Source organism: Diceros bicornis, chromosome 9 (genome assembly GCF_020826845.1).
Source record: "Diceros bicornis minor isolate mBicDic1 chromosome 9, mDicBic1.mat.cur, whole genome shotgun sequence".
NCBI classification, from domain to species: Eukaryota; Metazoa; Chordata; class Mammalia; order Perissodactyla; family Rhinocerotidae; genus Diceros; species Diceros bicornis.
In genome coordinates this window covers 84861808-84888876 of record NC_080748.1, presented here as the reverse complement: position 1 = coordinate 84888876, position 27069 = coordinate 84861808, and the positions used below count along the sequence as shown (strand labels likewise).

The 27069-nt window shown below is 47.7% G+C and overlaps 1 protein-coding gene across 6 annotated transcripts; it reads right to left on the bottom strand.

Moving 5' to 3' along the window:
• Positions 1-125: 125 nt before the first annotated feature.
• On the bottom strand, positions 126-25837 carry NAXD (NAD(P)HX dehydratase). 6 transcript variants are annotated; one of them, XM_058548491.1, is made up of 11 exons: positions 21720-23796; positions 21183-21295; positions 19464-19614; positions 16812-16857; positions 15569-15657; positions 13199-13307; positions 5306-5356; positions 5116-5220; positions 4418-4538; positions 3084-3204; positions 2109-2562 (listed from the first exon to the last, which is right to left on the bottom strand). In XM_058548491.1, the coding sequence occupies exons 3-11, from the start codon at positions 19565-19567 to the stop codon at positions 2325-2327; spliced, it is 984 nt and encodes a 327-aa protein (XP_058404474.1). In that variant the 5' UTR covers positions 19568-19614; positions 21183-21295; positions 21720-23796; the 3' UTR covers positions 2109-2324. The 6 variants fall into 6 exon arrangements, with proteins under 6 accessions (XP_058404470.1, XP_058404473.1, XP_058404469.1 ...); XM_058548487.1 differs by lacking the exons at positions 2109-2562; positions 21183-21295; positions 21720-23796 and adding exons at positions 126-2053; positions 24496-24609 and having other exon boundaries at positions 3033-3204; XM_058548490.1 differs by lacking the exons at positions 2109-2562; positions 21183-21295; positions 21720-23796 and adding exons at positions 126-2053; positions 24496-24609.
• Between the last annotated feature and the right edge of the window lie 1232 nt (positions 25838-27069).

Genomic DNA, 27069 nt, shown 5'->3' with positions numbered 1-27069 from the left:
TGAGCACACGCAGGTTTGTGAAACAAGGAAGCAACGACTAACTGCATTTAACATATCGGCCTATCTCCCTTAAGCAAAGGGATTTTGTACTTGGAGCAAAAACTTAACAAAAAACATAACAATAGTTTCTGTGATTGCTGATTTTATTTTCTATGGAAAGAAATGGCTACATTTCAGGCTTATTCTTCAAATTACTTCATTTTAACAATATCGGTATGCATTGGTGAAATAACATTAGACAGCCTTATATATTTTTATCTCCCCAGTATCTGACAATGTCCTCCCTTAGGAAAGTTGAAAGGTGGGTTTTGGCTGTTTAAGAAAAAAATACAAAACTGTACATTGTAATAAACCAGATCTGCCTTTTAACAGTTACCAGAATTTAGGTGTAATTCCCCAAAGGAAAAAATGTCCATGACAGTTTTTCTGGAGAAGTTTACATATAGATGGTGAAGCTTCTAAAGTTAGATGTGAAATAACAGTGGCAAATGTTTTTTAATAAATCTTACTGGTTTTAAAGAAAGTAGGATCCATCTGGGGTGAGGTCTTTGAATCACAGTATCACCCACGAGTGATTGTCAGGGGCAGACAGACTCAGAGGAAGTGGATAGGTCCTGCCCTTGTAGAAGGCTTGAAACATATGCAAGGGCAACTCAAACACACCCCACTGAGGAATGACCAGAGAAAACAAGTAACTCCGGCCACTGAGAAAAGCACCCGTACAAACACCCTCCATACCGACAACCAGACAGAAGTTAGAGGCTGACGGTCACAGAGGCTAACGAGACAGACGTCTCAGGTGCTACAGTTGCAGAGTACCCACTTCCCGAATGGAATCTCAGTCTTGCTGAGGACACACCCACTTTCAAACCAGGAGGACCTGCCGTCCTGCAGGCGTGAGGACGACGTTCAGTCCCCTGGAGCCTCCTTGGTGCCATCTTCCTCCAGACCCAGCACCCCAGCCTTCCACATGTCTAACGTGTCTGCTTCCTGCCAAGAGCACACTGATGGGCCACGTCAGGAACAATGCACCGCAGCTCTCGCGGGCATGCCTCCCTCTGCTGTGCGCCCTGCTGGGGCTTGTCAGCCAGCACATGGACTGGTGTGCACACAGACGTGGCAGAGTGAGCGTGAGACACGAGGTGTTTCAGAGCCCCCACCCCAAGTTCAGGTATCAGCATCCTATTGAGTTTCCCTCTCTGACTTTCCCACAGTGCCTCCCAAAGATTGCCAAGGTCAAACTGGATGTTCTGAAATACTTCAACCAACTAACCAAAATAACCAAGGCTTAGTATTTCTGCCCATTTTCAACCTAACTGTTTAAAAAACAAAAATGAGTGCCAGAACGAATGCCACATCCTTTAGTGGGCCTCAGTTAAAAAAATGCAGAACCCATTCTTCACAGTAGATACAGCAGATATTTGAAAATGACTGATGGATCCCCCTCAGAGGAATAGCTGATAAATCGGGAACTTCTTGCTTAAGTAAAAGGAACATGAAGCATGTCAGTAAAGAGAACGAGAAAAAACAAGCTCAGAGAGATTAAAACAGAACTCTGTGGTCTCGGAGCAAGCCCACAAATTCAGCTGAGCTGGTGGACTGTCTCATTCTCATGTGTGATTCTCTTCATTTTTTCTCATTTATTGCTGAGAAGCTAAGAAAAGTTCAGGAATACTTTGTTTAGTGTCACTATAACATTTCCAGCTACATATTAGTTTAGCCAAAATCTGACATTCCAAATCCTGGAATTTCTGCGTCAGCCCACGTATCCCACACTTAGCACCCTCCCAAGCAGCTGTGCTGCGCTGGCACCCAGAGGGTTCGGATGTGCTGGATGTGGGTTTCCCATGACACATGCCATCACCCCCGCTGTGTGTCCACTTCCTTCCAGTCCGCACTGGCTCAGGTTTCAAAGAGACTGGTGAATGCGGGTCCAACTTCTGCGATCATGTCAGTGGTGGTGGTGGAGCGGCCATGCTTCTGGAAGGCTTGGCGGCTGCACTGCCTTGTGAGGGAGCACGCACCGAAGGCAGCCACGAGGAGAGGGCTGAAACTGAAGAGGAGAGAAGTCAGCAGCCTCCCCGCTGCGTCAGACCTCAGGGCCTGCAGCCAGCACAGGCTCTGAATTTCCCTCCCCTTCCTACCCTGAGACCCCAAATTGGCAATTTCAAGTCTGATATGCCCCTGAGGCAGAAGGCAGCTCATTTCAGTTAGAATAACCATTAACCCGACAGTGAGACTCCCTAAAAGGCTTATGGAAAATACCTAGGCATCTGGAGAAGGCCCGGACACAGCAGTTCCCGCTGGTGAAACCAGACCAGCACTTACTGGTGCTGGTTTGCAAGTGCTCTGCAGTGCCCAGATGTGAGGGAATACTCCGAATCCGAGAAGCTGGCTCTTGCCACCATTACTAGACTCCGGCTAGAGCCTCTCCTTCCACAGGCACACGCCCACTGGGCCCGTTTGGCCGGTGCTCCCTGCCTGCCAGGTGTACCTCGACTTCTTGGGCCCTGCAGACCCGGGACATCCCACCAGGCATGTGGGGCCATCACTGTCACCATGCTGAGTGTAGAGAAGAGAAACCGAGGCTCACAGAGGGGTGGGACTGCCTGGGTTCACTCACAAAGCTGTCCGACAGCAGAAATGGGCCAGAGCCCGCGTCGTAGAATTCTGCTCCCTCTTAAAGAACACTTGCATCCCTCAGGACAGCATCCAGCTCCACCTCACCTCTGCCCCACATGTTTCCTATCTTAATATCTTGTTTTACAGACGGTACACATTAGTCCTCCTAGAACAGTGTTTTCAAACGGCGGCACAGCAGAATTCGCTGGAGAGCTTTAAAAACTACTGATGCCACGAGCCCATCAGCATTGATGGACAGGGCGGAGCCCAGACATCGCAGAGAGTTACAAGCTTCCCAGGCCAATGTTCTGGGATCCACCCCTGCCCTGGGATCTCTCACACACAACACCAGTATCTCATGTGGAATGTTCTAAGCGGCTACTTATTAAATGTATGAGCTACTAAAATACCTTACGCAGTTCAAAAATTTCACAGTAGGAGAGATGACGATGTGGCCGTACCCATTTGTTTTCTTGGGTCCAGCGAGGAGTGCCCAGTGCACCAGGACACCCAGGGAGCCTGAAAGGAGGTCTCCCTGCCCCCCACACCTGCGGCTGCTGCCTTCCTGGCTGCACTCGAGCACTGCAGAGCAGAAGGCAGACAGGGTTAGAGAGGTGACGGCGCCCACGATGCGCTCATCTCTGCTGGAGGTATGTTCTAGATCATCTATGGAGAAGAGTGCAGCTACACAGGCACACGCAGGGTCCTCAGTCCCGCAGTTCCTGAAGCCAAGCCTGCCAGGGCACCTCACACTCCAAGGAGACACGCACAGCGCCAGCGCCCCCTGCGCAGACTCGGCCCATGACCGTTACGATTTCATTCATGCTGTGCAATGAGAAGTTTCTGGTTCTTTGGAAAATGTCTTGAAAGTGGGTTGTTGTATTCTCTGAATGTGTTAGAGTCTAGAGCACCTTCCAGCAATACAAGAGCCCGAAGGTTTCAGGGTCCCTCAGAGAACACTCTGCATCTCCCATCCAGCGTGAGTGCACACACATGCCTAAGCGTGCCTCCCGTTCTCTGTGGGCCCTGACCTGCGTGAGCTGGCCAGCAACTCTACACCTAGGCAACAATTCTTTGTATTAAATGCTGTTAAAATAATTGGTGTGCTTTTTGCCTCCAGATCAGATTTTTAAGGAAGGGAGGATTCCTGTTTTCGGGAGGCTGCAGATATGATACAATCGATCCCCGGCCACGCATCTCCCTGTGCTGACACGAGTGCCGACAGTGCGTCTTAGGTGCTCCCCCCCGTGCCTCCATCTTGCTCTTGCTCAACCGTCTGCAGCCTCCGGTGGAAAGAACGGGACTGGAATATTCACCACATTTGGTGCCTGGTGATTCCTACCACTGGTGTCAGCTCCTACGGTTTCTTCATTTTCCAGTCATTTTATAAAACAGAACAAAACGCCATGATATACTCAACTACACCTATGCCACAGGCCAGATGGAGGCGCAGGTCAGGGACCCTGAAGTACCACCTGCAGTTACAGCCGCCTGCCCACCGGACTGTCTCCTGTAAATCACTGACAGAACGTTAGCCACTGCACCTGGCATCAACTAGGATCAACACTCGTCGCTGTCACTTCCCTTCGCAAAGTAGGAAGTCCTTGGTGTGGAACTTATATGAACACATGTGAAACACGAGTGATGTATATGATGTGTGCGTGTGTGACATGAGTGAGTGCCTGTGCTGGGTAAGCACGTGTGCCATGTGTGAATGAGAGGTCTTCCTGGGGCTCGTGCCCTGCATGATCACGCTGGCTGGCCGACACACAGGGGGAAGCCCCAGGCCACTCACCCTGTTTGCCATCGGAGATCACGTCCCGCTCCCCTTTCCGGACCACGGTCACATTCCCCAGGGCCTGGCTGAGTCTCAGCACAGCTTCTTGGGGATCGCTGCTGTCCACGGGGTCTCCCAGCTATGACGTGGGACACCACAAACAAGGCTGTCATCAGATATGTGAAAGGAGCCCACAATTGTGGACACAGTGAACATCCTGGTCCTCAGACTCGCATGTCTAAGAGAATCCCCCAGGCACTTGCTAATGGCTGAGCTCTGGCCCCGCCCACAGAGACATGAGTTCCATCCACCAGGTGGCAGGAGGCCCAGAGTGTCGTGGGTAGCAAGTCCTCCAGGTAGATGCCCACACCAGCTCATAGCAGAAATACTGCTCTGGTGCCCATCCCTACCTTGTCAGACCAAAGGTAAAAAAACTCTGTCCATAGCTGGGATTTTAAACATTTGCAGAAGTGATACTAAGACACACTGATTAGAAGACGCCCCATCATTACATGCAACACCAAGAAAAAAGCAACACTGTTAGCATGTGAAAAACGTGCATTGTAGAACGCATGCATCCACTCGCAGTCTGCAAATCAGTCCCTGCAGATGCACCCACGAGGACGAGTAGGGGCAGAACCGCAGAGCTTGTCCCTCACCCCTCCTCAGGATGAGGAGGGCTTGCACCCCGACTTTCCAGTGGTCAACAAACTCACCACAGCTTCAGAAAGTCTGCTGAACTCCATGTGGTTGGGAGTGAGAACAGCCTTCTGGTAGCCTTGGATCAGGGCCGGCTGCTGAGCGATCAGCCACAGCCCATCCTGCACAGACAAGGACACGTGTTTACTGCACGGCCTTGCGGGCCCAGTTGTGAGGAGGGGACAGGAGAGCAGAGGCCACACTCACTGCGTCGATGATGACAGGGACATCTCTGGCCCTTGACACTTCTAAAATGCCCTGCAAGAAAAGAAAGCCACACTGAGCACCAAGCACATCACCTCTCAGACGAAATAAAGAAAACCGAGCAGTTCCTTGATGAATTTCAACATTACGTCATCAACAGATAGAAAATAATAAAGTAAATGCATAAAATAAACAAAGAAGACCCAAATGAACCAACAGACTCCCTTTGTGAGGCAGGGCACTGGAACTCTGAAGACACAAGCCCATGGGCACTGTCATACACAGTGCTGGGTCCCAGGCTAGTCCATGAAGGCTGACCCCAAGCTACCCTCTCCAGATTTCCAATAGATGCTAATCTTCAGGATTCAGAGATGGAAATCTGAAGTCTTGGGAATTCCCCAAATCATTAGTTTTTTTAGTATATTTTTCATAACACTTTATGTGTTTGAAAATAATGAGTGACCATAATCAACAAAAATCACTTCTCTCTGAAAAGGTTATGCTAAAAGTCTCAAAGGTTTTTTGCTAAAAAAAATTATATATATATGATCAATATATGGTTGCTTATTATTATGGACTGGTATCTTATGACAAGATTATATATTGTACTAGCATGTAAAAATGATCTCTACCTAATACAGCCACTTGATAACAGAAAAAATTAAGAGAACAGTGAAAAAACATATGCTAAATAGAAATAAAACACTGAAAGATACATGCACATCTATTTAATTACAAGTTATCATTCAGAAAAGTGCAGCGTGACACCCCACATAGCACGAGCCGCCCTGCCGACATTCTCAGTCACACTTTGCTGACACTCGGAGGGTGTCCAGAAGCCCCTTCACACGAGGGTCAGGGTGCAGGACACCATGGAAGCTCGTTCCTTCTTTAACAGGACAATACTCTGTCTGCTTGCCTTGAGTTTGGCTTTACTGTTAACATTGATTCGGCTTTTGCTAATTCAGATTTTCTCCATCTCTAGTTTCACGCTGCGGTGTCTGGCCACAACACTGACATCTCTATCTCTTTGTATTTTTCCTATTGAAGGTCCTACAAAGAACAGTAGCCTAAAGTGAATATTCAAACACTGGGAAATGTGAGTCAACACGACTGGGTAGTATTTGAATAATGTAACATCACGTAACACTCAGGTCTCCTGGCATGATTAAGAGCACCACACAGACCTGCCCGCCAAAGTCACGCATTTAAGGACCGATTTTGCTCCCATCACTCAGAGGGTTTGTGTGAAGTACACCGTGCGTTGAAACCTGCCAGCTCTAACTGCATCTGCAAGGACTGCTGAGGTTAGCAGCAGCCAGGGTCTCCAGCTCACAGAGGATCAAGGAAACAGCCCCAAGTGAGACTGGCTGATGACATCAGCACCAGCCCTCTCCAAACTGCAGCTTCAGCTGCTATCCAGTTAGTGATCGAACCCAAAGGAAGAATGGCAAAGGAACGCACAAGCCACACACAGACCAGAAAAGGCAGGGTGACGGCTGAGAAGCAGCGTGACGTCTCCAGTAACAAGACCAGCTAAAGTAAAACAAGGAGCATTCCTAAAGAAGAGAGCGGCAGCAGTGAGAATGAAGGATGGCACCGCGGAGCAGAGTCCTGGCAAGGGCAGCCCCCTGGTGGCAAACTGACTGCTACAAGCTCTCTGAGTCAGCAACAGAATTTGCAGAAATTTATCCTAAAGAAAATACCCAAAAGAAATGGACAAATATACATATAAGAATGTTCAAGACATCACTAATATGAAAAAGCTGTAAACAGCCTACATGAACTAAATACATTATGGTATATTAAGATGTAGCTATTAAAAATAATGAGGCATATCTACATATTCTGCCAAGAAAGAGTCTCCAGGACGGTCGTGAAGCAGGAAGAACAAGCTGCAAAAGAGCATATGTAGTATGAGGTGAGTTAGTCAAGAGCCTGCATTCTAGGTCCGGAAAACTCTGCTTCAAAACCAGCTTGTGAACTGGAATACTCAGTATTCTTAAGGCAGCAATACTCTCCATGTTGACCTACAGATTCGATGTAATCCCTACCAACATCCCAGCTGCCTATTCTGCAAACTGACAAGCTGATCCTAAAACTCACAGAAATGCATGGAAAGCACAATAGCCAAAACAATCTTGGAAAGAAAAAGGTTGGAGGGCACCCACTTTCCAATTTCAAAACTTACTGCACAGCTACAGTGATCCAGACAGTGTGGTACTGGCACAAGGACAGCAATACAGATGAATGGGACAGAAACAAAAGCCCAGAAATAAACCCTTCCATTTACATCAACTGATTTTCAACAAGGATGCCCAGACAACTCACTGGAGGACGGAAGCGTCTTTTCAACAAATGGTGCTGGAACAACTGGATATCTACATGCAAAAGAATGAAGCTGGACCCCTTCCTTACACCATATACAAAAATTAATAAAAAAGGACCACCGACCTAAATATAAAAACTAAAACAATAAAGCTCTTAAAAGAAAATATAGGGGCAAATCTTTGATCAGGCAAAATCTTCTAAGACACCAAAAGCATGTGTGACAAAAGAAAAAATAGATAAATTGGACTTAAAATTAAAAATTTGTGCTGCAAAAACACCAAGGAAATGAAAAGACAACCCACAGAATGAGAGAGAATACTTGCAAGTCCTACCTTTAATAAAAGACTTGTATCTAGAATATATAAAGACTCTTAAAACTCAATAATAAAAAGACAAACAATTTTTTAAATAAGGAAAGGATATGAACAGATACTTCTCCAAAGAAGATCCACAAATGGCCAATAAGCACAGGAGAAAATGCTCAACATCATTAGCCATCAAAGAAATGTACACCAAAATCACAATGAGAAAACACATTCACACACAATAAGATACCACTTCAGTGCAGGAGATCAAAATTGGCCACCTCAAAATATGTCTCTTTACTTTGATTATTTTCTCGGACAGACATTTGACCTCCCCCACTAACTGCCTAAAGAATTTAACATAGAAGGCCTGTTCCAGGAAGGAGCCACTACGATATGATAGCTGTAGTATAATGTAAAATAGATGCAGTAAGAAAGGCACCAGCAAACCCATCTTATCAAAAATTCTGTCTCTCCAGCCACATTCTCTATAGGTGGCCCTGTAAAGAGTTGTCTGACAAATATTTGCATTTCCATCTCCATGTAAATTGTCTTCTTCCCCTCTGAAATCCCAAACCACTACCTCAACATCCTCCTCTGTCTACCTGAATATACAATATAAGGAGAAAAACCTCCGCCATTTGTGGAGAAACTCAGTTTCCCTGGTTTCTCCCATGTATACAAGTTATTAAACTCTGATTTTCCACTATTTGGTCTCATGTCAATTTAATTTGTAGCCCAGCCAGAAAGGACCCAGAGTGGGTAGAAGATAGTCTTCCTCCCCTTCAACAGCTACTGGGATGGCTGTAATTAAAAAGACAGACAACAACGAGTGTTGGCGAGGATGTGGAGAATGAGAACCCTCACACATTGCTGATGGGAATGTAAAACGGTGCTGCTGCTATGGAAAACACTGGGAGTTCCCTGTGAAACAAAGTTATCACAAAACCTTGTAAACAAATGTTCATAGCAGCATTATTCATAATAGCCAAAAAGTGGAAACAACCCAAATGTCCATCAATTGATAAATGGATAAACAAAATGTGGTCTATCCACACAATGAAATATTAAACAGCCATAAAAGAGTGAAATACTGACATACACTACAACATAGATGAACCTTGAAATTATGCTGAATGAACAAAGCTAGTCACAAAGTGCCACAGACTGTATGACCCCATTTCTATGAAAGATCCAGAACAGGCAAATCCATAGTGACAGCAAGTAGATTCCTGTTGCCAGGAGCTGGGAAGGTTGAAAGGAACAGGGAGCAATTGCTAATGGGAATGGGGTTTCTTTTTGGGGTGATGAAAATGTTCTAAAATTGATCATGGTGATGGTTGCACAACTCTGTAAATATACTAGAACCACTAGTATATTTACAGAGTATTTACAGAAACCACTAGTATATTTAAATGGGTGAATTGTATGGTATGTAAAAATGTCAATAAAGTTGTTTAAAAAAAAAACCTCCCCAATGTACTTGCTACATGACCACCTCAGGGATGTCATTTAATTTCTCCAGGACTCAATTTCCTCATCAGAAAAACGAGGATAGGAATAGAAATCTATCTGACAGGGTTGTTTCAGGATTACAGCAGATAATGAATTCATTCAGAAACATCTAATCAATATCGGCTATGCAGCAGGCGCTGAGCAGGACGCTAGTCAGGAAGAAAGCATAATGCACTGCTTTTGTATTAGCTGCAACACAGGAAATGCTCATGAAATGTTAGCAGTTCTCAGGACCAAGAGCGCTACTTCACACGCAGAGGGAGAGAAGCCGGAAAGAATGAATGGACATGTGAACTCGGGCGTCTGGGCTGGGAAGGGCAGTGGGGCACACACTCACCTTCCACCTTCTAATTTGCACACTGCAAAGTGTTATTTTTTTTTTTTAGGATAAACATACTAAATTTTTTATTACAAACTTAAATTCACAGAGAAAACAACTTGATGTAGAGAGAACTCTAGCTTTTTTCACGTTAAATTCACGCCTGATCCCTTCTGATATAAATGTTTTTATGTTGCTGTAATCGTTTTTTTTTATTTTAGCATTTTAGATACAATGTTCTTTGGTTGAACACAATCCACTTGTCTGTAATATGGTCGTAAAAAAAAAATAAATAAATGATTATGGTATCCCAGCCAAACAATGTATCAAGTCTGCGTAATCATGCCCCAATTGATCACAGATAGACACTCCATATACATGTCTACAAATCAGGATCCCATGCTTGTATTAGAATGTTTCCCTTTGAAATATGGTCCCCGAGGTGGGATTAACACGATCTGCGCAGGTTTCGTAGGAGAATGCATATTCTAAGAGATGGCCCAGAGGAGCTGCCCCCCACCCCCCAGGCATCTGTTATCACAGCTTCTCTCTCCAGAGCGGAGGGAAGCAGGCGACGTTCTGTTCACAACCGATCAATCGCCCAGCACTCCACAGACATCAGCCGGCTTCCAGTTCTACACAGTGGCCTCCTTTTCTTTGTTTTGAGAATTTTCATTAAATAAAAAACTTTTAAATTCAAAGAGGTATCTGCAGGCATTCTTCAGTTCCTTGAGTGAGCACCAAGCATGACTCAGGATACGTGTTTTATTTTTACTTTTAAATTTTTTCCCCAGCTTTATTGAGGTACAGTTGACAACTAAAAATCTTATATATTTAAGGGGTACAACTTGATGTTTTGATATATGTACACAGTGTGAAATAATCACCACCATCAGGCTAATTAACATAGCCATCACCAGACACAGGTGAGAAGGCTATTTTTCTGTGGTGCGAACACTTAAGATCTACCTACCTCTTGGCCAATTTCAAGTATACACTACGGCACTGTTAACTCTAGTCACCACACGGTCCATTAGATCCCCAGAACCTGTTCATCACGTGTAACTGAAAGTGTGTGTCCCTGACCCCAGGCCCTGGCAGCCACCATCCTCTATCCCTGCTTCTATGAGTTCCACTATGCTGACTTACACAGAAGTGAGACATGCAGTATCTATCTTTCTGTGTTTGGCTTAGTTCACTTAGCATGATGTCCTCCAGAGGAAACGTATGTTTTAATCAACCCTTTGATGGATCTACTACAATTTTAAAGTCAGAATACACCGCTCAATTCCACTCACCCCAGTCACCTGTCACGGCTACTGTTTCTCCTCAGTGATAATTCACGAGTTTGAAGAAAGTGAAATTTCAAACCCCAACTTTCACCCTATAGGCTGGAACTGGAAGATCCGTCATGGAAGGCAGCCTTAAAATTCATGTTCTCATTAAATGCTGTAAAGCCAACACACCTGTACCTTTTTAAAATGTCCTTTACAATCAGATTGCTAAGAAAATACAACTAACACCACAGCTCCATACACCTCCTTTCACTCAAGCTTTTGTTCAATTTAATGCAAAAGGTAAAAGCTGAGCTGAGAAGAGTCCCCGTCGGTTACTGACAATGATGAGGATGGTAAATCAGGTGTAGTATGATCACCAGCCCTTCGCCGGGGGATTCCTAGACTTCTGGACTTCCTCAACTTCAGAGAAGTCATGTCTCCTAGTCTTCTCTGTAGACTGCTTCACTCCTTGATGTCCCAACGCAGATGTCCAGCATTCAACATTTAAAACAAGCTGGAATAACATGTTATAGCTAATTTCAAAAGGGCATGTGGCCGCACACCTTCTATGGCGTCAGGCACATTCTTTCATTTGGAGCTCACTCGCAGCCCCCGTGTGGCTACAGCACTGCCTTCTCCCACGGCTGGAGCGGGGGTAGGCATCATGGAGCACTAAGAAGGGCCCTGGGGACGTCAGGAAGGTCTGGCGGGGCAGTGTCCACCCACAGAGGGTCAGAGAATGCTGGGCAGAGGGAACACAGAATAGGGCTGGCATGCCATCCAGACCTTTTTATTTTCCCTGATCTCAGGTGGTATTTATTTCTATTTCAACTTCTTGACGATAAAAAATTATTTTCATCTTTTTAGAGTAAAAGTAGGCATAAAATGAATTTTTAGTAATAAAGAAGAGCAGAAATGATAAATGAAAAAGAAAATGAATGTATGTATCATGCAGAGGGTGAACTAGGGTCTTATGCCCACTCCGGATCACTGCGAGCCTGGCTGGGCTGTGTGTGTGCTGGTTTTATCAGAAAAGGATGACAGGGGAGCCGGCCCGGTGGTGCAAGTGGTTAAGTGTGTGCGCTCCGCTGCAGCGGCCTAGGGTTCGCCGGTTTGGATCCTGGGCGAGCACCGACACACTGCTTGGCAAGCCATGCTGTGGTGGCGTCCCATATAAAGTGGGGGAAGATGAGCACAGATGTTAGCCCAGGGCCAGTCTTCCTCAGCAAAAAAAGAGGAGGATTGGCGGATGTTAGAACAAGGCTGATCTCCTCACAAAAAAAAAAAAAAAAAAGAACAGGATGGCAGGGAACACAACCGAGGTCAAAGCCGCAAACCAACAGGACTATGGGGCTGAGACACAGGGTTTTTTAGACCCAACGAGAAACTCAGGAAGATCAGAGAAGCACCAGGTTAAGAAATTAGACTAACAGAGCTTTCAAGAGAACCCAGCTGATAACAAAAAGCTAGAACCAACAAAATACCTTTTGGGTTTTTATCTAAACGTGTAACTTAAGCAAAAATAAAGTCCTCTCCCACGCAGGGCATCTGTGACAGTGACTTCGATTGTCCCTGCTGTATCATGTACTGTGCCTAACTGGGCACTGTGCAAAGCACTTTACAAGATGCGGCTCACAGTAACTCCCGGGGGCACAGTCACCCCCTTCAGAGGGAAGGCACGCGGCCCAGCAGGCTGAGCAAGCTGCCAGGGTCCCCAGCAGGAAGGGGGTCATGCTGGGCGGTGAATTCGAGCCTGACCCCAAACCCTGTCCAATGCTAACAAAGCTCAGCCTGGACGCTGGGGCTTCCTAGCCCGTCAGGTATAAAACACCTGAATGGCGAGGCGACACTCACGAAATAGCAGAGCAATTCCACAGTGACTTCCTCCTGCTGCAGCATGAAAGAGCCAGTGCCCCAGGAGGAAAACAGATTCCTTCAATCTGGTTTGGTTTTAAGATCATCACTATCCTTAGTTCCTCCTCTATCCCCCAAATCAAATTCTATCCATCTTAATTACCCGACAAAGAGGCACAAAGAACGCTACACAACGGACAATGCAAGAAAAATGCTTCCGTCCTGACTTCAGGAGATCTAGGCGCCAAGGCCCCCGGGGGAGGCGCATGGAGTAATTCCATACATTACCACATACCTTGACGTTGCTGAGAAGAACGTCGTCTCTACCTAAGCCAGGTCCAACGACCAGGGCATGCAGTCGGGGCAGCCACTTTCCCACGTCTTGAACAGCATTAGGGCTGTCACTAAACAAGGAAAAGAAGGGCAGAACGGTTCACTTACCGTTTGCATTTATTTATTAGTGAAACTACAGATTTTTCTGAATTTCTCCAGTTCTTCCCCCAATGTCGTTTTCCTGTTCCAGGATCCAAGCCAGGACCCCAACCTGCATGTAGCCATCATGTCTCCCAGTCTTCTCTGTAGACTGGTTCACCTTCTAACGCCCCAACGCAGATGTCTAGCTTTCAACATCTAAAACAAGTTGGAATAAGATGTTATGACTAATTTCAAAATTACCTTTGCCAGTTTGTTTCCATCACACAGAAGGACAGTATATACTCTGCAGACTTACAGATGGTCCCTTACACCAGACATACTGCGGAAGTCATCTGAACGACTCATGCAGCTGACCCTCTCTAACATGAAGCGCCCTCATTTAAAACAAGACCCGACAGCTGCACAGGATTTTGTTGTTTGTTCGCAACACCGTCCTGCTCATCATCTCATTTCCTAGACTCTAAGAACCCACTCTATAAGGCTGTCCCCCACAAAAGCTGCCCTTGTTGAGGTCTGTGAGATCCAACCACCATTCTTAGTCCTCATCTCTGACTGACTACAGGGACATGGGCTCTTCTAGAACAGTCTGTCAACAATTCTTCACTGACTCCAGGACACCCCTCCTGGCCTCTTCCACCTCCCCACCTATCTGCGTGCCAGGCCCTCCCTGCCTACATGCACTTCTGGGTGGCCTTATCCTTGTCTCCTGGCTTTAAACATCTTCCACAAGGAAGTTAACAATTCCTAGATTTACACCCTCCCTGACTGCCTCACTCCTATCCACTGCCTACCAGCCACGTCTGCTTGGATGTCTAACAGGCAACTAAAAGACACCTAAAACCCAACTCCTGATCATCACCACCGCCCAAACCCACTCCCCCAGTTTCCCCACCTCACTAAATGATGACTGTCTTGGACCAGACCCTGGGTGGCCTTCATGACTCTCGTCTTTTCCTTGTACCCCATATCCCATCTGTCAGCAGAGCCTGGGGCTGTGCTTCCCAAATGAACCCAGAATCTGACCCCTCTCCTGTTTCTACCCATCATTCACCTATCACCAGGACCCTTACAACAGCCTCCTAGTGGGACCCTGCTTCCACCCTGGGCCCCAAGAGCTTATTCTCAACACAGCAGCCAGACGTCCCTTTTAAAACGTAAACTGGGTCCTGCCCCTCCCCTGCTCAAATGCTCCAGCAGCCCCCTTCTCATTTACATGAGAGCCAAAAACCCTTACAACGACCCCCCATGACCTGCAAGGCTTGGCCCTGAACCTCTCTGGTCCCCCCTCTCTGGAGCACCCTGAGCCCCCAAGTGCTCCAACACGCCTGCAGCTTGAGTTCTTGCACCAGCTCCTCCCCGCGTATGGAGGGTGCCCCAGCCCCCCATGTCTGCAGGACTTGCTCCCTCACCATTTTCGGGTCTTGACTTGAATGCACTCTCCGTGCCACTGCCCATGAGCATCCTCTTAAAAAGGCCACCCACGCCAAACAGCACCCACGCACAGCCAGCACTCTGTCTCCTTCCCTGCTCCTGCTCTCCCTCGGACATACTGTTATCTTACTTATTTGTCTGTCTCCAGAGCTGTGTTGCCCAACACAGTAGACACCAGCGACAAGTGGCTATCTAAATTTAATTAAAATTAAAGTAAAAACTCCATTCCTGAGTCCCAGTGGCCACATTTCAGGTTCTCGGTAGCTACATGTGGTCAGTGACCACAGTCCTGGACGGCACCCAAGAGAGAACACTCTCATCACTGCAGAAAGTTCCAGGGCACAGGGGCACCCTGGAGAGGAAGCTGCAGGGGAGCGGGTGTTTATGCCTGCTTGGTCCGGTGCTGTCCCCGTGGAACCCAGGACAGGGCCTGGCAGCGGAAACGTGCTGAGGGAACAGTCTTGTTACTGCCCGACAGCCCCCCATTCCTGCCACAGCAGCACTGCCAGAGGCAGGCCCCCAGACCTCTCCTGGACCTAGGACTTTTCAGCCATTTCTGATGGGCCACCAGGAGCAGCCCTAGGCACGTCACCCCATGCTGTAGCACACGGCTGTCTGTCTGTCTCCTTCTGACCACAGACAACGGGCTCATTAGAGTCTTCTCATTTCTCCTGACAGCACCTGCCTACCAAGCCCCCGTACAGCAGCTACTCAGCAGAGGCTCTGAGAGAGCGAGCGTGAGAAGGCCTGTGACCGCAGAGAGCCTTGGCAGGCAGAGCTCCCCAGTGGCCCCACTCACAGAACTGGGTGGACAATCAGCTCCGGGCTGTAGGACTTGATCACAGGCGCGGCCTCCCGGGTACAGAACACGTGCGACAAATCTGCGCCCTGAGAAATGAGCACAAGAGGCTGACTCAAAGCAGGACTCGCCCCAGACACCCGAAGTGGTTGTGGCACTCCCCACACCCCACAGGACACGTGGTATTCAACCATTCAAATTACTCAACACTACCGGTAAAAGACAAATATCCAACGACAGCAGTTAAACTAGAGCTTAGGAGAAGGACGTAGGCTGAAAAAAGACCTGGAAACAAAGGCGGACTGTTGCTGCCACCTAAGAGGCCAGTCGACCAGACTGGCTTAGGTTGCCCACCTACGAGGTGCGCAGGAAGCAGTACAGCCACAGGGCCCAGTGCAGGTCACGTTAACTGTGCTGACTGGGCCGTCAGGACTGGATCAAAATGCACGGGAAATTGCCCAGGTTACAAGACGTCAACTGACTAAGCTTGGACTGAAAAGGCATCCCAGGATGATTGTGGTGAAGTACAACACTAATAAAACTGTAGTTTAAAAAAAATGAGTTTCTTTTTTTTGTTGTTGTGAGGAGATCAGCCCTGTGCTAACATCTGCCAATCCTCCTCTTTTTTTGCTGAGGAAGACTGGCCCTGGGCTAACATCCATGCCCATCTTCCTCCACTTTATATGGGACACCGCCACAGCATGGCTTGCCAAGCAGTGTGTCGGTGCACGCCCGGGATCCGAACCAGCGAACCTCAGGCCGCTGCAGTGGAACGCGCGCACTTAACCGCTTGTGCTACCGGGCCAGCCCCAAAAATGAGTTTCAATTCAAGTTATTTTGTCACTGCCCAAGAGGTCAGGATAGATTTAAAGGTGTTTCTCTCACCCATGATCATCCTAGGATGTCATATAGATTTCTATCAGAAAACATTTCTTTTTTGTTTTTTTTTTTTTTGTAAGGAACATCAGCCCTGAGCTAACATCTGCCAATCCTCCTCTTTTGCTGGGGAAGACTAGCCCTGGGCTAACATCCAGCCGATCTTCCTCCACTTTATGTGGGATGCCACCACAGCACGGCCTGACACGTGGTGTGTTGGTGTGCACCCGGGATCCGAACCCGGGCCGCCAGCAGCGGAGCGCACACACTTAACCGCTACGCCACGGGGCTGGCCCCAGAAAACATTTCTTTAATCATATTTGAAGAATCCAACTCTTCCCAATAAAGAAGCTATAAGTAAACATACCACTTTGAGAGCTGAGATGGCTGCAAAATAGGGGGCTCCCGTGTACCTAAAAAGAAGATATTCACAGTCAAAAACTTCTGAGCATGAGATCATCACCCCAGGTTTATCAATAAATTACACAGACATGAAGCACATAGCACAGCGCCCAACTCCTGACAGGGGCTCAGTAAACACGATCAGAACCAGAGAGGTCAGTCTCTCACACGAGACCTTTCTACCATGTCAAGAGAGGCCAATTCTGGCTCCCCGTGACTGCAGTCCCTCCATAAGGCTATGCTCAAACTGAAGGCTGGAGAAGACGGTGAGAGTTAACCGAAGGAATCCGCCAGGAAAGACGCCGTGCTTGAGGTGACCACAGTTCAGAACACTCCAAGTGGACAGTGCCCCATTCCCCGAGAGCAACAGTGCACAGAGGCAACAGTCATCTCAGATTGCGGGCCAGCCAGGGGACTCAGGACAAAAAGAAGAAACTCACACACCTCCCTCTTGCTTCCATCGTATTGTTCCAGAATGCCTGTAACTCTATTTTTATAGTTGCCTCAAGCACAGAAAGGAAAATCCTTGAACTTGTCATGAGATGAGCGACTGTAAGGTTTTATGTCAATTCCAAGCAGTGAAGAGATTTGCTAACCCAGGAAAAAGAAACTGGGGATAACACAGTGCACTCTACACACGTGACACTCTCCTACAGTGCAGGGCCACCAGCGGGCCAGAAATGGCAAAGGACAGGACATGTGAGAGACACATACAGACACACACACAGACACACACACACACACACACACAGGGAATGTGTTATAAATGAAAGGGAATTTTCACAGACTTTTAAGGCACAAATGAAGCTAGAGGACAAGGCGATCACACGCACAGATTACCAAGAGGAAATGACTGCTCCCGAGGAATCCCACTCAGCCAAGGCCCAGCTCCATCCACCTGCACAGCAGGCGCAGTGGATGTGCAAGGAGCAGGGGGTCACCTACACACTCTGCTCAAAGAACATGCCAGAAGACGCCAAGGGCCCCATCTAAACTGCAGACCCCCAGGGAGGGCAGGAAATAGGCAGCAGGGCGTCTGGCAGTATACAGAGTTATGTTAGTAGTTATGGGTTCAGCTAGGAAATCTTAGACCAAGTGTTACCTAAGGCAGCTGGACACCAGAGAGGGCAAAGGGGATGAAAAGTCATCTGAAGGGTCCACCTTTGCGGCAAACAATCACCAACACTCTCTCCCTTGAGTGGCACTTGGAATTCATCATGGTAGTTAGAAAGGACAACCACGAGCTGAATTTGAAAGTATAACAGATTTAGGGGCTGGCCCAGTGGCACAGCGGTTAAGTTCTCACACTCGGCTTCGGTGGCCTGGAGTTCACAGGCTCAGATCCCAGGCGCGGACCTACGCACCGCTTATCAAGCCATGCTGTGGCAGGTGTCCCACATACAAAATAGAGGAAAGATGGGCACAGATGTTAGCTCAGGGCCAATCTTTCTCAGCAAAAAGAGGACTGGCAACAGATGTTAGCTCAGGGCTAATCTTCCTCACCAAAAAAAAAGTAAGTATAAAAGATTTACAAATTAATAAAAGGAAAACCCTAGCAAAAGGCAAGAAAAAAAGGAAGCACCAAATAAAATAAAGAGGAAACATGACCAGCTTTAGAAGGTGCATCAGGCAGACTTTAAATGAGAACAGGTTTATCTTCCTTATTAAAAAGGGCAGTCACTGTCATACTGGGTAAAGAAAGAAACTCTAGCTACATATTATTTACAATAAATATACCTAACTACACAATAAACCGTTGAAAATATGGGGCTAGGCAAAGAGACAGCACATAAATGCAAAGAGAGATTAAGCAGAAACTGAAACGGTAACCCAGGTGGAATTTAATTCAAAGGCAGCAGGCATCATTTTCAAACAAGGACAAATTATAAATATCTGTGTGCCAAACAACAGGGCAGCAAAATATATAAAACAAGAAGATAAAACAGGTCTTGAGAAAAGCTAGGATCTGTCAAATTTCATAAATGAATTCCAGGAATATCTTTATTTATTTATTTATTTTTTTAAAGATTTTATTTATTTATTTTTTCCCCCCAAAGCCCTAATAGATAGTTGTATGTCACAGTTGCACATCCATCTAGCTGCTGCATGTGGGACACGGCCCCAGCGTGGCTGGAGAAGCGGTGCGTCGGTGCGCGCCCAGGATCCCAACCCGGGCCGCCAGCAGCGGAGCGCGCGCACTCAACCACTAAGCCACGGGGCCGGCCCCAGGAATATCTTTAAATTAACAAAGTAAACCAAGCAGATGCTGAGTGTTTTTATCCTGATTACAAAGTAATACATGTTTATAGTATGAACTCGGGTCAATACAGAAAAGTATAAAGAAAGAAAAAATAGTCTTATCCCCCCACTACAGGCAAAACCTTAACAGTGACACACACCAGCAAACAGCTCAGTCAGGGCCCCACAGAGTTTTCTCCCATTCGATCCAAGTTCATCACTGAAAATGACCAAGTGTCACAGTATCAGACTATGTCTAGAAACGGGGTCCGACTGGACAGACAGATGGATGGATGGCTGGCTGGCTGGCTGACAGGTAGGCAGACAGCCAGATAACAGAGACGGATTGTTTCAACATTAACATCTCCAAGTCACTCACTCTTGGCAGCCTCCAACTACGCCTATTCTTCCATCTTGGCCTTTGTGCTTCTTGGTAGTTAGAGGAGGTATGATGTTTCTCACCAACTGAAAAGTAGTTTCCATATCCTTTATCGAATGTGCTTTATTCAGCCAAAACGCTCTTTCTAAAACTGAGAAACAGGAAAATGCAATCATTCAGAAAGGGAAATATCTGTGAGTATACATAAAGAACAGAGACTTAAACAAACTACCCCATTAACCAAAACACTTCCCCAAGTTAACTTCATATGAACACCAGATTTTTATCCACAGCTTTCACTATTTTATTTCTGTAAGCAAATGATGTTTAGAAATTACAACACAACACTAACACACGCTGTATATATCAAGTTTGTTTCCGAAATGTTCCAGATATTTTGGAAGTCTACTTAATCTTTCAGAAAGTTTTTTAAAAATGCATTATTACTGGGCCTGCCCCGTGGCTTAGCGGTTAAGTGCTCGCGCTCCGCTGCTGGTGGCCCGGGTTCGGATCCCGGGCTCGCACCGACGCACCGCTTCTCCGGCCATGCTGAGGCTGCGTCCCACATACAGCAGCTAGAAGGATGTGCAGCTATGATGTACAACTATCTACTGGGGCTTTGGGGGAAAAAATAAATAAATAAATAAATAAAAATTTTTTAAAAATGCATTATTACTTAATAAACTACACATATTTCATTTCAATCTTCCTTTAAGTTTATTAGGTCTCTTCTCTCAAATTGGAAAAGCAACACCCCCATTTCTTACTTTCCACTGTCACATTCAAGTCTGACAGAGTCATATTATTCCCAATTTAATTTTCTAGTCTTACTTCCAACACACAATTAGATACTAATTAAATAACCTAGAAATAGCATTCTAGGCCCGGCCCCATGGCTTAGCAGTTAAGTGCACGCGCTCCGCTGCTGGCGGCCGGGGTTTGGATCCCGGGCGCGCACCAGCGCACGGCTTCTCCGGCCATGCTGAGGCCGCATCCCACATACAGCAACTAAAAGGACGTGCAGCTATGACATACAACTATCTACTGGGGCTTTGGGGGAAAAATAAATAAATAAATAAAATTATAAAAAAAAAAAGAAATAGCATTCTAAACATAGAACATATCTTACATTGGGTTGAAAGTGGCATTTTAAAATAATTTGATCATTTTGAATGGTCTCTAAATAGCTCCATTTTGCTTGGTCTTTCTTGAAAAACTTCCTGCGTTGTATATTTTGCCTTAATATTTAAAACAGCTTATCTGCAAGAGAAATGCCGATGTTCTATAGAGCCCAATGTATGAATAAATAAAGCCTATATTTTCTCTAGAATTAAAGGATGTTCGTAGATATAAACAATATTTTCTCAAACAAGGCATCCAATATTTTTATCCTTCCAACAATCTCAGCAGCTGAGAGAAACTAGACATGTGTCACCAGCTCAAATGAAGACCGAGAGCTGACTCAGCTCCATATGCTAAAGCAGCTTTATCTCCAATAACACTCTTACAGTTTTACTTTTTATTCAACAAAATTATTCAAGTAATTTTCTTTAATGAGTAGCTATAAATGTCTCAGCTGATACATCAGATGCTTAGACCTCCAGATGTAAAGAGAATCTTAATTACCACCAGCCCAAACACCTTTTCACCTTCCAAACCAACACAGGGTTAAAACTCAAAACAGAATCACTGTAAACCTTTGGCCAAGAGAAGGCACACCTAGGCTTGCTCAACGACAGTACAGCTGGCCAATCCCTCTGCTCCTGAAGTCTTTCCTCATAGGCTGAATTCTGCTCCAGTGACAAGTCCACAGTACAGCCTCCCACGCTGACCTGGAGCCAGGCCACAGAGGCGCTGAGCTAACAGAGCAACCCCTCTCACTCCTCCTCCCCCCCAGTCCACTCAACTGCCCAGATGCCCGCCCACACCCCGAATTCCCAGGATGCACACTCTCTCTCCACCATGCACAGTTACCGGGAAGTGCCCTTTCCCAGCGCTCCCCACCAAGCTGCATGAAAGACACTAGAGCTGGTATAATCAGATTTAATGATGGAATCACGGCCTGCTGGTGAGCAATCTATGCAGTCATGAAAACGCTTGCCATGTATTTGTTTCAAACTAGAAAATACCTAGCATAACAACATAACTAGTCAATACAAGAGTATCAGACAACAGTCACTCTTTCAAATCCCCCAGAACAGGAAATACAGTTGCTTTTTCAAGTCTAGAAATTGTAAAAGTAGAATCCAAACTTACCAGTCACTGAAGAGTTGTTCTGGGCTCCTTAAAATGTTTTGGGTTTATGAGATACCATCTCTCTCTCTCTTTTTTTTTTTTTTTGTGAGGAAGATCAGCCCTGAGCTAATATCCATGCCAATCCTCCTCTTTTTTGCTGAGGAAGATTGGCCCTGAGCTAACATCTGTGCCCATCTTCCTCTACTTTATATGGGACGCCGCCACAGCATGGCCTGACAAACAGTGCCCCGGTGCACGCCCAGGATCCGAACCAGCGAACCTCGGGCTGCTGAATCGGAGCGCGTGCACTTAACTGCTTGCGCCACCAGGCCGGCCGCGAGGTACCATCTCTTTATATACAGCACTTAGTCACACACAAAATACCCCTAAGACCACCCCACTACCCTTAGTCGACACAGAATGTGGCACAGCTCCCACCTGTGGCTTAAGGGTAGGGTCCATATGTTTCCATGTTGGACCCTCGCCCTCAGTCACCTCAAACAGGGTCTGGCACAGAATAAACCACTGAATAAATGTCTGATGAATTAAGGGCATGGTCCTTCACTCTCCTCATTAGCAGCCAGTCTGTCTTTCTTTGACAGAGAAGGAAACTAAGGCCCAGAGAGACAGACCTATGAAGATGCCTCAGTTAGGAATGGATAAGCCAGACCAAAAGACACCATTTTATGAAAATGCTATTTTAAGGCAAAATAAATCATTTTTCTTTAATCAAATATTCACCCCACCAACCAAAAGACAAGTCAAATCCTTCTCAATTGCCCTCTGAAACTCTCTGGGAGCAGGAAAAAAATCACTGTTGAGAAATACAGCATTTTCAGTTTTTAACTGGAATTGTATGAAAGCAAAATAAAATCCACACTGCCCACCAGTGTCTGTCCCATTCACCCTAGAGGAACACCTTCTCCTAGCAAAAGGGCCAAAGGAAAATCAATTAAATTTCCCCACATTTCACAATGAATCACAGTTTCAACTAACCTACTGACATACACCATCTGGACTTATTCACAGAAATATTTAAATATAAACATCAAAGTTCTGAAGGATAAAAAGGACTTAACAAGAGGCAACTTAAAATTTATCCTATTAAGTAACTTTGTCTTCATGACAATTCTGAGTCTGGAAGAACAGGTCAAATCTGTCTGGTTTTGTTTGTTTTACAGAAGTGTAGCTAAGAAAGACGGGAGAATTAAATAGATTTCATAAGTCTGAGCTGTTTTCCAGAATTACTTGCCACTTACAACGGTCTGTGCTATCAATGTTTCTCTGCCAAACGTGATTCAAACTAATGTGAATCATAATCATTTTGGAGCATGTGACAGCAATCCTTAAGATAAGTGAGATGCCCTAAAGCTAGCATGAGAAATCAGTGATCTAGAACACCACCTGTTTTGTGGTGAAAGTTCAGCAAGTCAGTCTAATGATGAAACTTCAAAAAAACTCAAAGAGAAATCTTGCTAACTAATCATAGGGTGTGAGTTGAAGACAAACAGCTACCAATAAAAAGTCTCTGAATAAACTGGTACCCAGAAGCCCCTCTGCATCTGGTATGATTAAGTGAGGTGCAGAAGCTGAGGGACCCCTCAATGCTCCTCAAAGCATCTGAACTATCGTGCTGAAAAACAAAAAGCCAAAACTCCCTAACAATTATCTCTGACCATGCCCAACACACATATACACAATAAAACCTTTCTAACCACTACTGTGGCAAAACTGCATTTTGCCATTTCAGCTACTCACTGGCTGGGGAAACCTGGCTTGGGTAAGTTTTATTTTTTCAGAGCCTCTATCTTCTACACAAAGGTGGATACCAGCAATCTCTCCATTTTGTTGTGAGAAATGAGATAATACAATACACAAGCTACCTATTTAGTGGTCTTAAAGGTATTAGGTATGTTAACATCCACAGAGCAAACAGAGAGAAAAAGCCATACCAGGGGGCACGGGGCGGGGGGAGGGTGCCGACTAGGACGCACCTGTTCCGTTTACGCCTAACTTCTTTCTACGCAGTCCGTCCTACGTAACAGCCAAGGCTAGGGCAAGGTCCTCGGGGGTCGCTCGAGTTAGCCCCCTCCGCAACTGACCCCCTGCAACACGCCCGGGCCCGGGCCGTCGGGCCCGAGAACTCGCGCGGGCGGCTCGCCCTCGCCCCCGGCCCCCGCCCGGGGGTTCCAGCACTCCAAGCCCTCGCCGTGGACGCGGCACTGCTCCGGCTGCGCACCACGTCCCGCCCCGCGGCTGTCCCCAAGGCCGCGGCCAGCGCCGCCGGGTTCGCGTGTTCCGCTCAGCCACTGGAGGCCCGGGGGGCGGGCGAGCGTCGTTCCCGGCCCGCGCAAGCTGGCCGCCCTGAGCCCCCCGACACACGGCCTCAAGCGGACCTCGGCCCTACAGCCCCCCGACACACGGCCCCAAGCGGACTCCGGCCCTACAGCCCCCCGACACACGGCCCCTTGCGGTCCCCGGCCCTTCAGCTCCCCGACACACTGCCCCCTGCGGACCTCGGTCCCCCGACACACGGCCCCTTGCAGACCCCAGCCCCACGGCCCCCCGACACACGGCCCCTTGCGGTCCCCGGCCCTACAGCCCCCGACGCACGGCCCCTTGCGGTCCCCGGCCCCACAGCCCCCGACGCACAGCCCCTTGCGGACCCAGCCCCACGGCCCCCCGACACACGGCCCCTTGCGGTCCCCCGCCCTACAGCCCCCAGAAACACGGCCCCTTGCGGTCCCCGGCCCCAGGGCAGCGTCTTCCGGCCGAAAAGGGGCCCGCGGCCGGGTACCTGCGTCCAGCGGCGGCCCGTAGAGCGCAAAGCCGGCCGAGAGCAGCGCGACAACGGCCGCGCCGAAGACCGCAGCCCCGGCCGCCGCCCGAGTGGCCATGCCGGGGACAGCCGGTATCGGTCTTACCTCGCCGGCCGGCCCCGGCTACCAGCCAGCCGGGATGCAGCGCCATTGGCGCATTTCCGGGCTCCCGGCCGCCCCCGCGCCGCTACCGGAACCACAACCCGGGGGGCACTTCCGGACTCCCGGCCACCCCCGCGCCGTCGCCGGAAGCGGGCTCCCGATCCGCGGTAGTCGGTGATTCGGGATCGCCCCGACCCCAAGGCGGGCCTCCGCCAATCACATCCAGTTGCAGATGATTCACAAACTCGAAGCCCAAGCCGGCCCGGGTTACAGAATCAAGACGGGTCTTCGCGGTTTAGGGTCTGGGTTGTTTTTTATCTTTCCTTTGGGCAAGGGCATTATAGAAAATGATCGAGGCAGACGCTGCCCGATCGGAAAGCAGGCTGCCGTGAGAACACCTGTCCTTTGGCGTTAGGACCCAGAAAGCAGGTGGAGGGCTTCGAGGACCGCCTGTGCGCAGCCCAAGTCTGTTCCGTGCGGGGTCCAAGATTCAGGTCCCGCCCGACTCTCCCCGGGACTGCAAGCTGGTCTGTCCAGCTCAGTCTCTCCCAAACCCGCTCCGAGCCCGGCGCCCGCCACCTTCCCGTCTCAGTGGGAGCTCCATCACCCAGCTGCTCTAGCCGCAAACCTGGCGGGCATCCCGACTTCTCTTTTTGCCACCCCCACCCCTCCTCGCGATGGCCCTGCATTAGAAACAGATCCAGGGGCCGGCCCGGTGGCGCAAGCGGTTAAGTGCGCGAGCTCCGCTGCGGCGGCCCGGGGTTCGCTGGTTCGGATCCCGGGTGCGCACCCACGCACTGCTTGGCAAGCCATGCTGTGGCGGCGTCCCATATAAAGTGGAGGAAGATGGGCACAGATGTTAGCCCAGGGCCATTTTCCTCAGCAAAAAAAAAAAGAGGAGGATTGGCGGATGTTAGCACAGGGCTGATCTCCTCACAAAAAAAAAAAAAAAAAGAAACAGATCCAGAATTTGCCTGCCTGCGCGCCCGGTTTGAAGCGCCATCGTGGATAGACCAGGGTGGCAGTAGCGTTCTGTATTAGTTTCCTGGCGCTGCCATAACAAATTGCCACTAGCGTCGGGGGGGGGGGGGGGGGGGGCCTAAACAACAGAAATTCATTGTCTCACAGTTATGAAGGCCAGAAGTCCAAAACCAAGCCATGCTCTCTCTAGCTTCTGGTGGTGGCCATCAATATGTCAGCTTAAGAAGCAAATTTGCCTGTTGTTTTAGCTCAAAATGAGTTTATTCAGGAATAACCAATGGAATTGCAATTGAGGATGTACGTGCTATGGCAAACCATTGGTAAATCCAGCAAAGGAGGGGAGCTGCTTTTATAGAGAAAAGGGGGTAGTAGGGAGGGGCTGTTCTAAAGGAAAGTCCATTGGGGGGAAGTAGCAGTTGAGGGCGGCAGCGGCTTGTCATTGGCTGGGCTGTTGCTGGTGGGAGGGAACTCTTCCTTCAGTTGTAAAGTAGTTTTTATTCCTGTCCAAGATGCAAGTGTCCCTCTCTTCCTGCTTGGTGTAATTGACGATGTGTGATAGGGTATGAGAGCTTCCCCTACAGACCCTCCCAACTCCAATTTAGTTAAGGTTTCTTTCATTAATTTCCACAAATCCTTGGCGTTCCTTGCCTTGCACCTTGCAATACTCCAGTCTCTGCCTGTGTCATCACATGGCATTCTTCCTGTGAGTCTCTGTCTTCACGTGGTGTTTTCCTCTTCTCATAAGTCATATTGAATTAGGGCCCTCTCTAATGACCTCATCTTAACTTGTTCATCTGCCGGCCCTGCTGCCAAATAAAGTTACATTGACAGATACTGAGGGTTAGGACTTCAACATATTTTGGGGGGATGCAGTTCATCCCACAACACCTTCTAAATTCACCTCCCTGCTTTCCTACAGCAGCAGAATGATCTTTCTTGCATGAAAGACCATTTCACTCCCCTGCACAGAACCCTCCAGTGATTTCCCGCGTCACTCAGAATAAAATCCAAAGTCCCTTTCTTCCATGGCCTTTCAGCCCCGATGTGATCGTGCCCCTCAGTCTCCTGCCACTGTCCTCCTTGCTCCTTCTCTCCCAGCTATGTCAACTTCTTTGCCCTTAGGCTAACCTGCCAAGCATGTTCCTGCTCTCCCTTCTGTTGGAATGCTCTTCCTCCTGGGGTCTACGGGGCTCAGGCATTCATTTCATTTAGGTCTCTGCTCAATTGTCTTGTCAGTGCAAAGCCATTCCTGACTATTCTATATAAAATAGTTCATACCCCTCCTCTCTCGCTGCCCCATCCCCTTACCATGTTTTATTTTTCTTCCTAGCACTTTTCACTGCTTGATGTATTCATTCCTTCATTCGTTCATTCATTGTCATCTGTCTCACCATGACTAGGAAGTTAGCTTCAATGGAAAAGCTTTATTATCTTCTATACTGTATGCTCAGCACCTAGAACATGGCATG

Excerpts from the sequence above, each read along its gene's own strand:
- NAXD (XM_058548486.1), bottom strand. The coding sequence starts at position 24,595 with ATGGCCACTCGGGCGGCGGCCGGGGCTGCGGTCTTCGGCGCGGCCGTT. Across the intron at positions 16,858-19,463 it reads GTAGTTGGAGGCTGCCAAGA|GTACACGGGAGCCCCCTATT; the intron begins GTGAGTGACTTG and ends TCTTCTTTTTAG. Across the intron at positions 5,357-13,198 it reads TTCTTCTCAGCAACGTCAAG|GGCATTTTAGAAGTGTCAAG; the intron begins GTATGTGGTAAT and ends CTTTTCTTGCAG.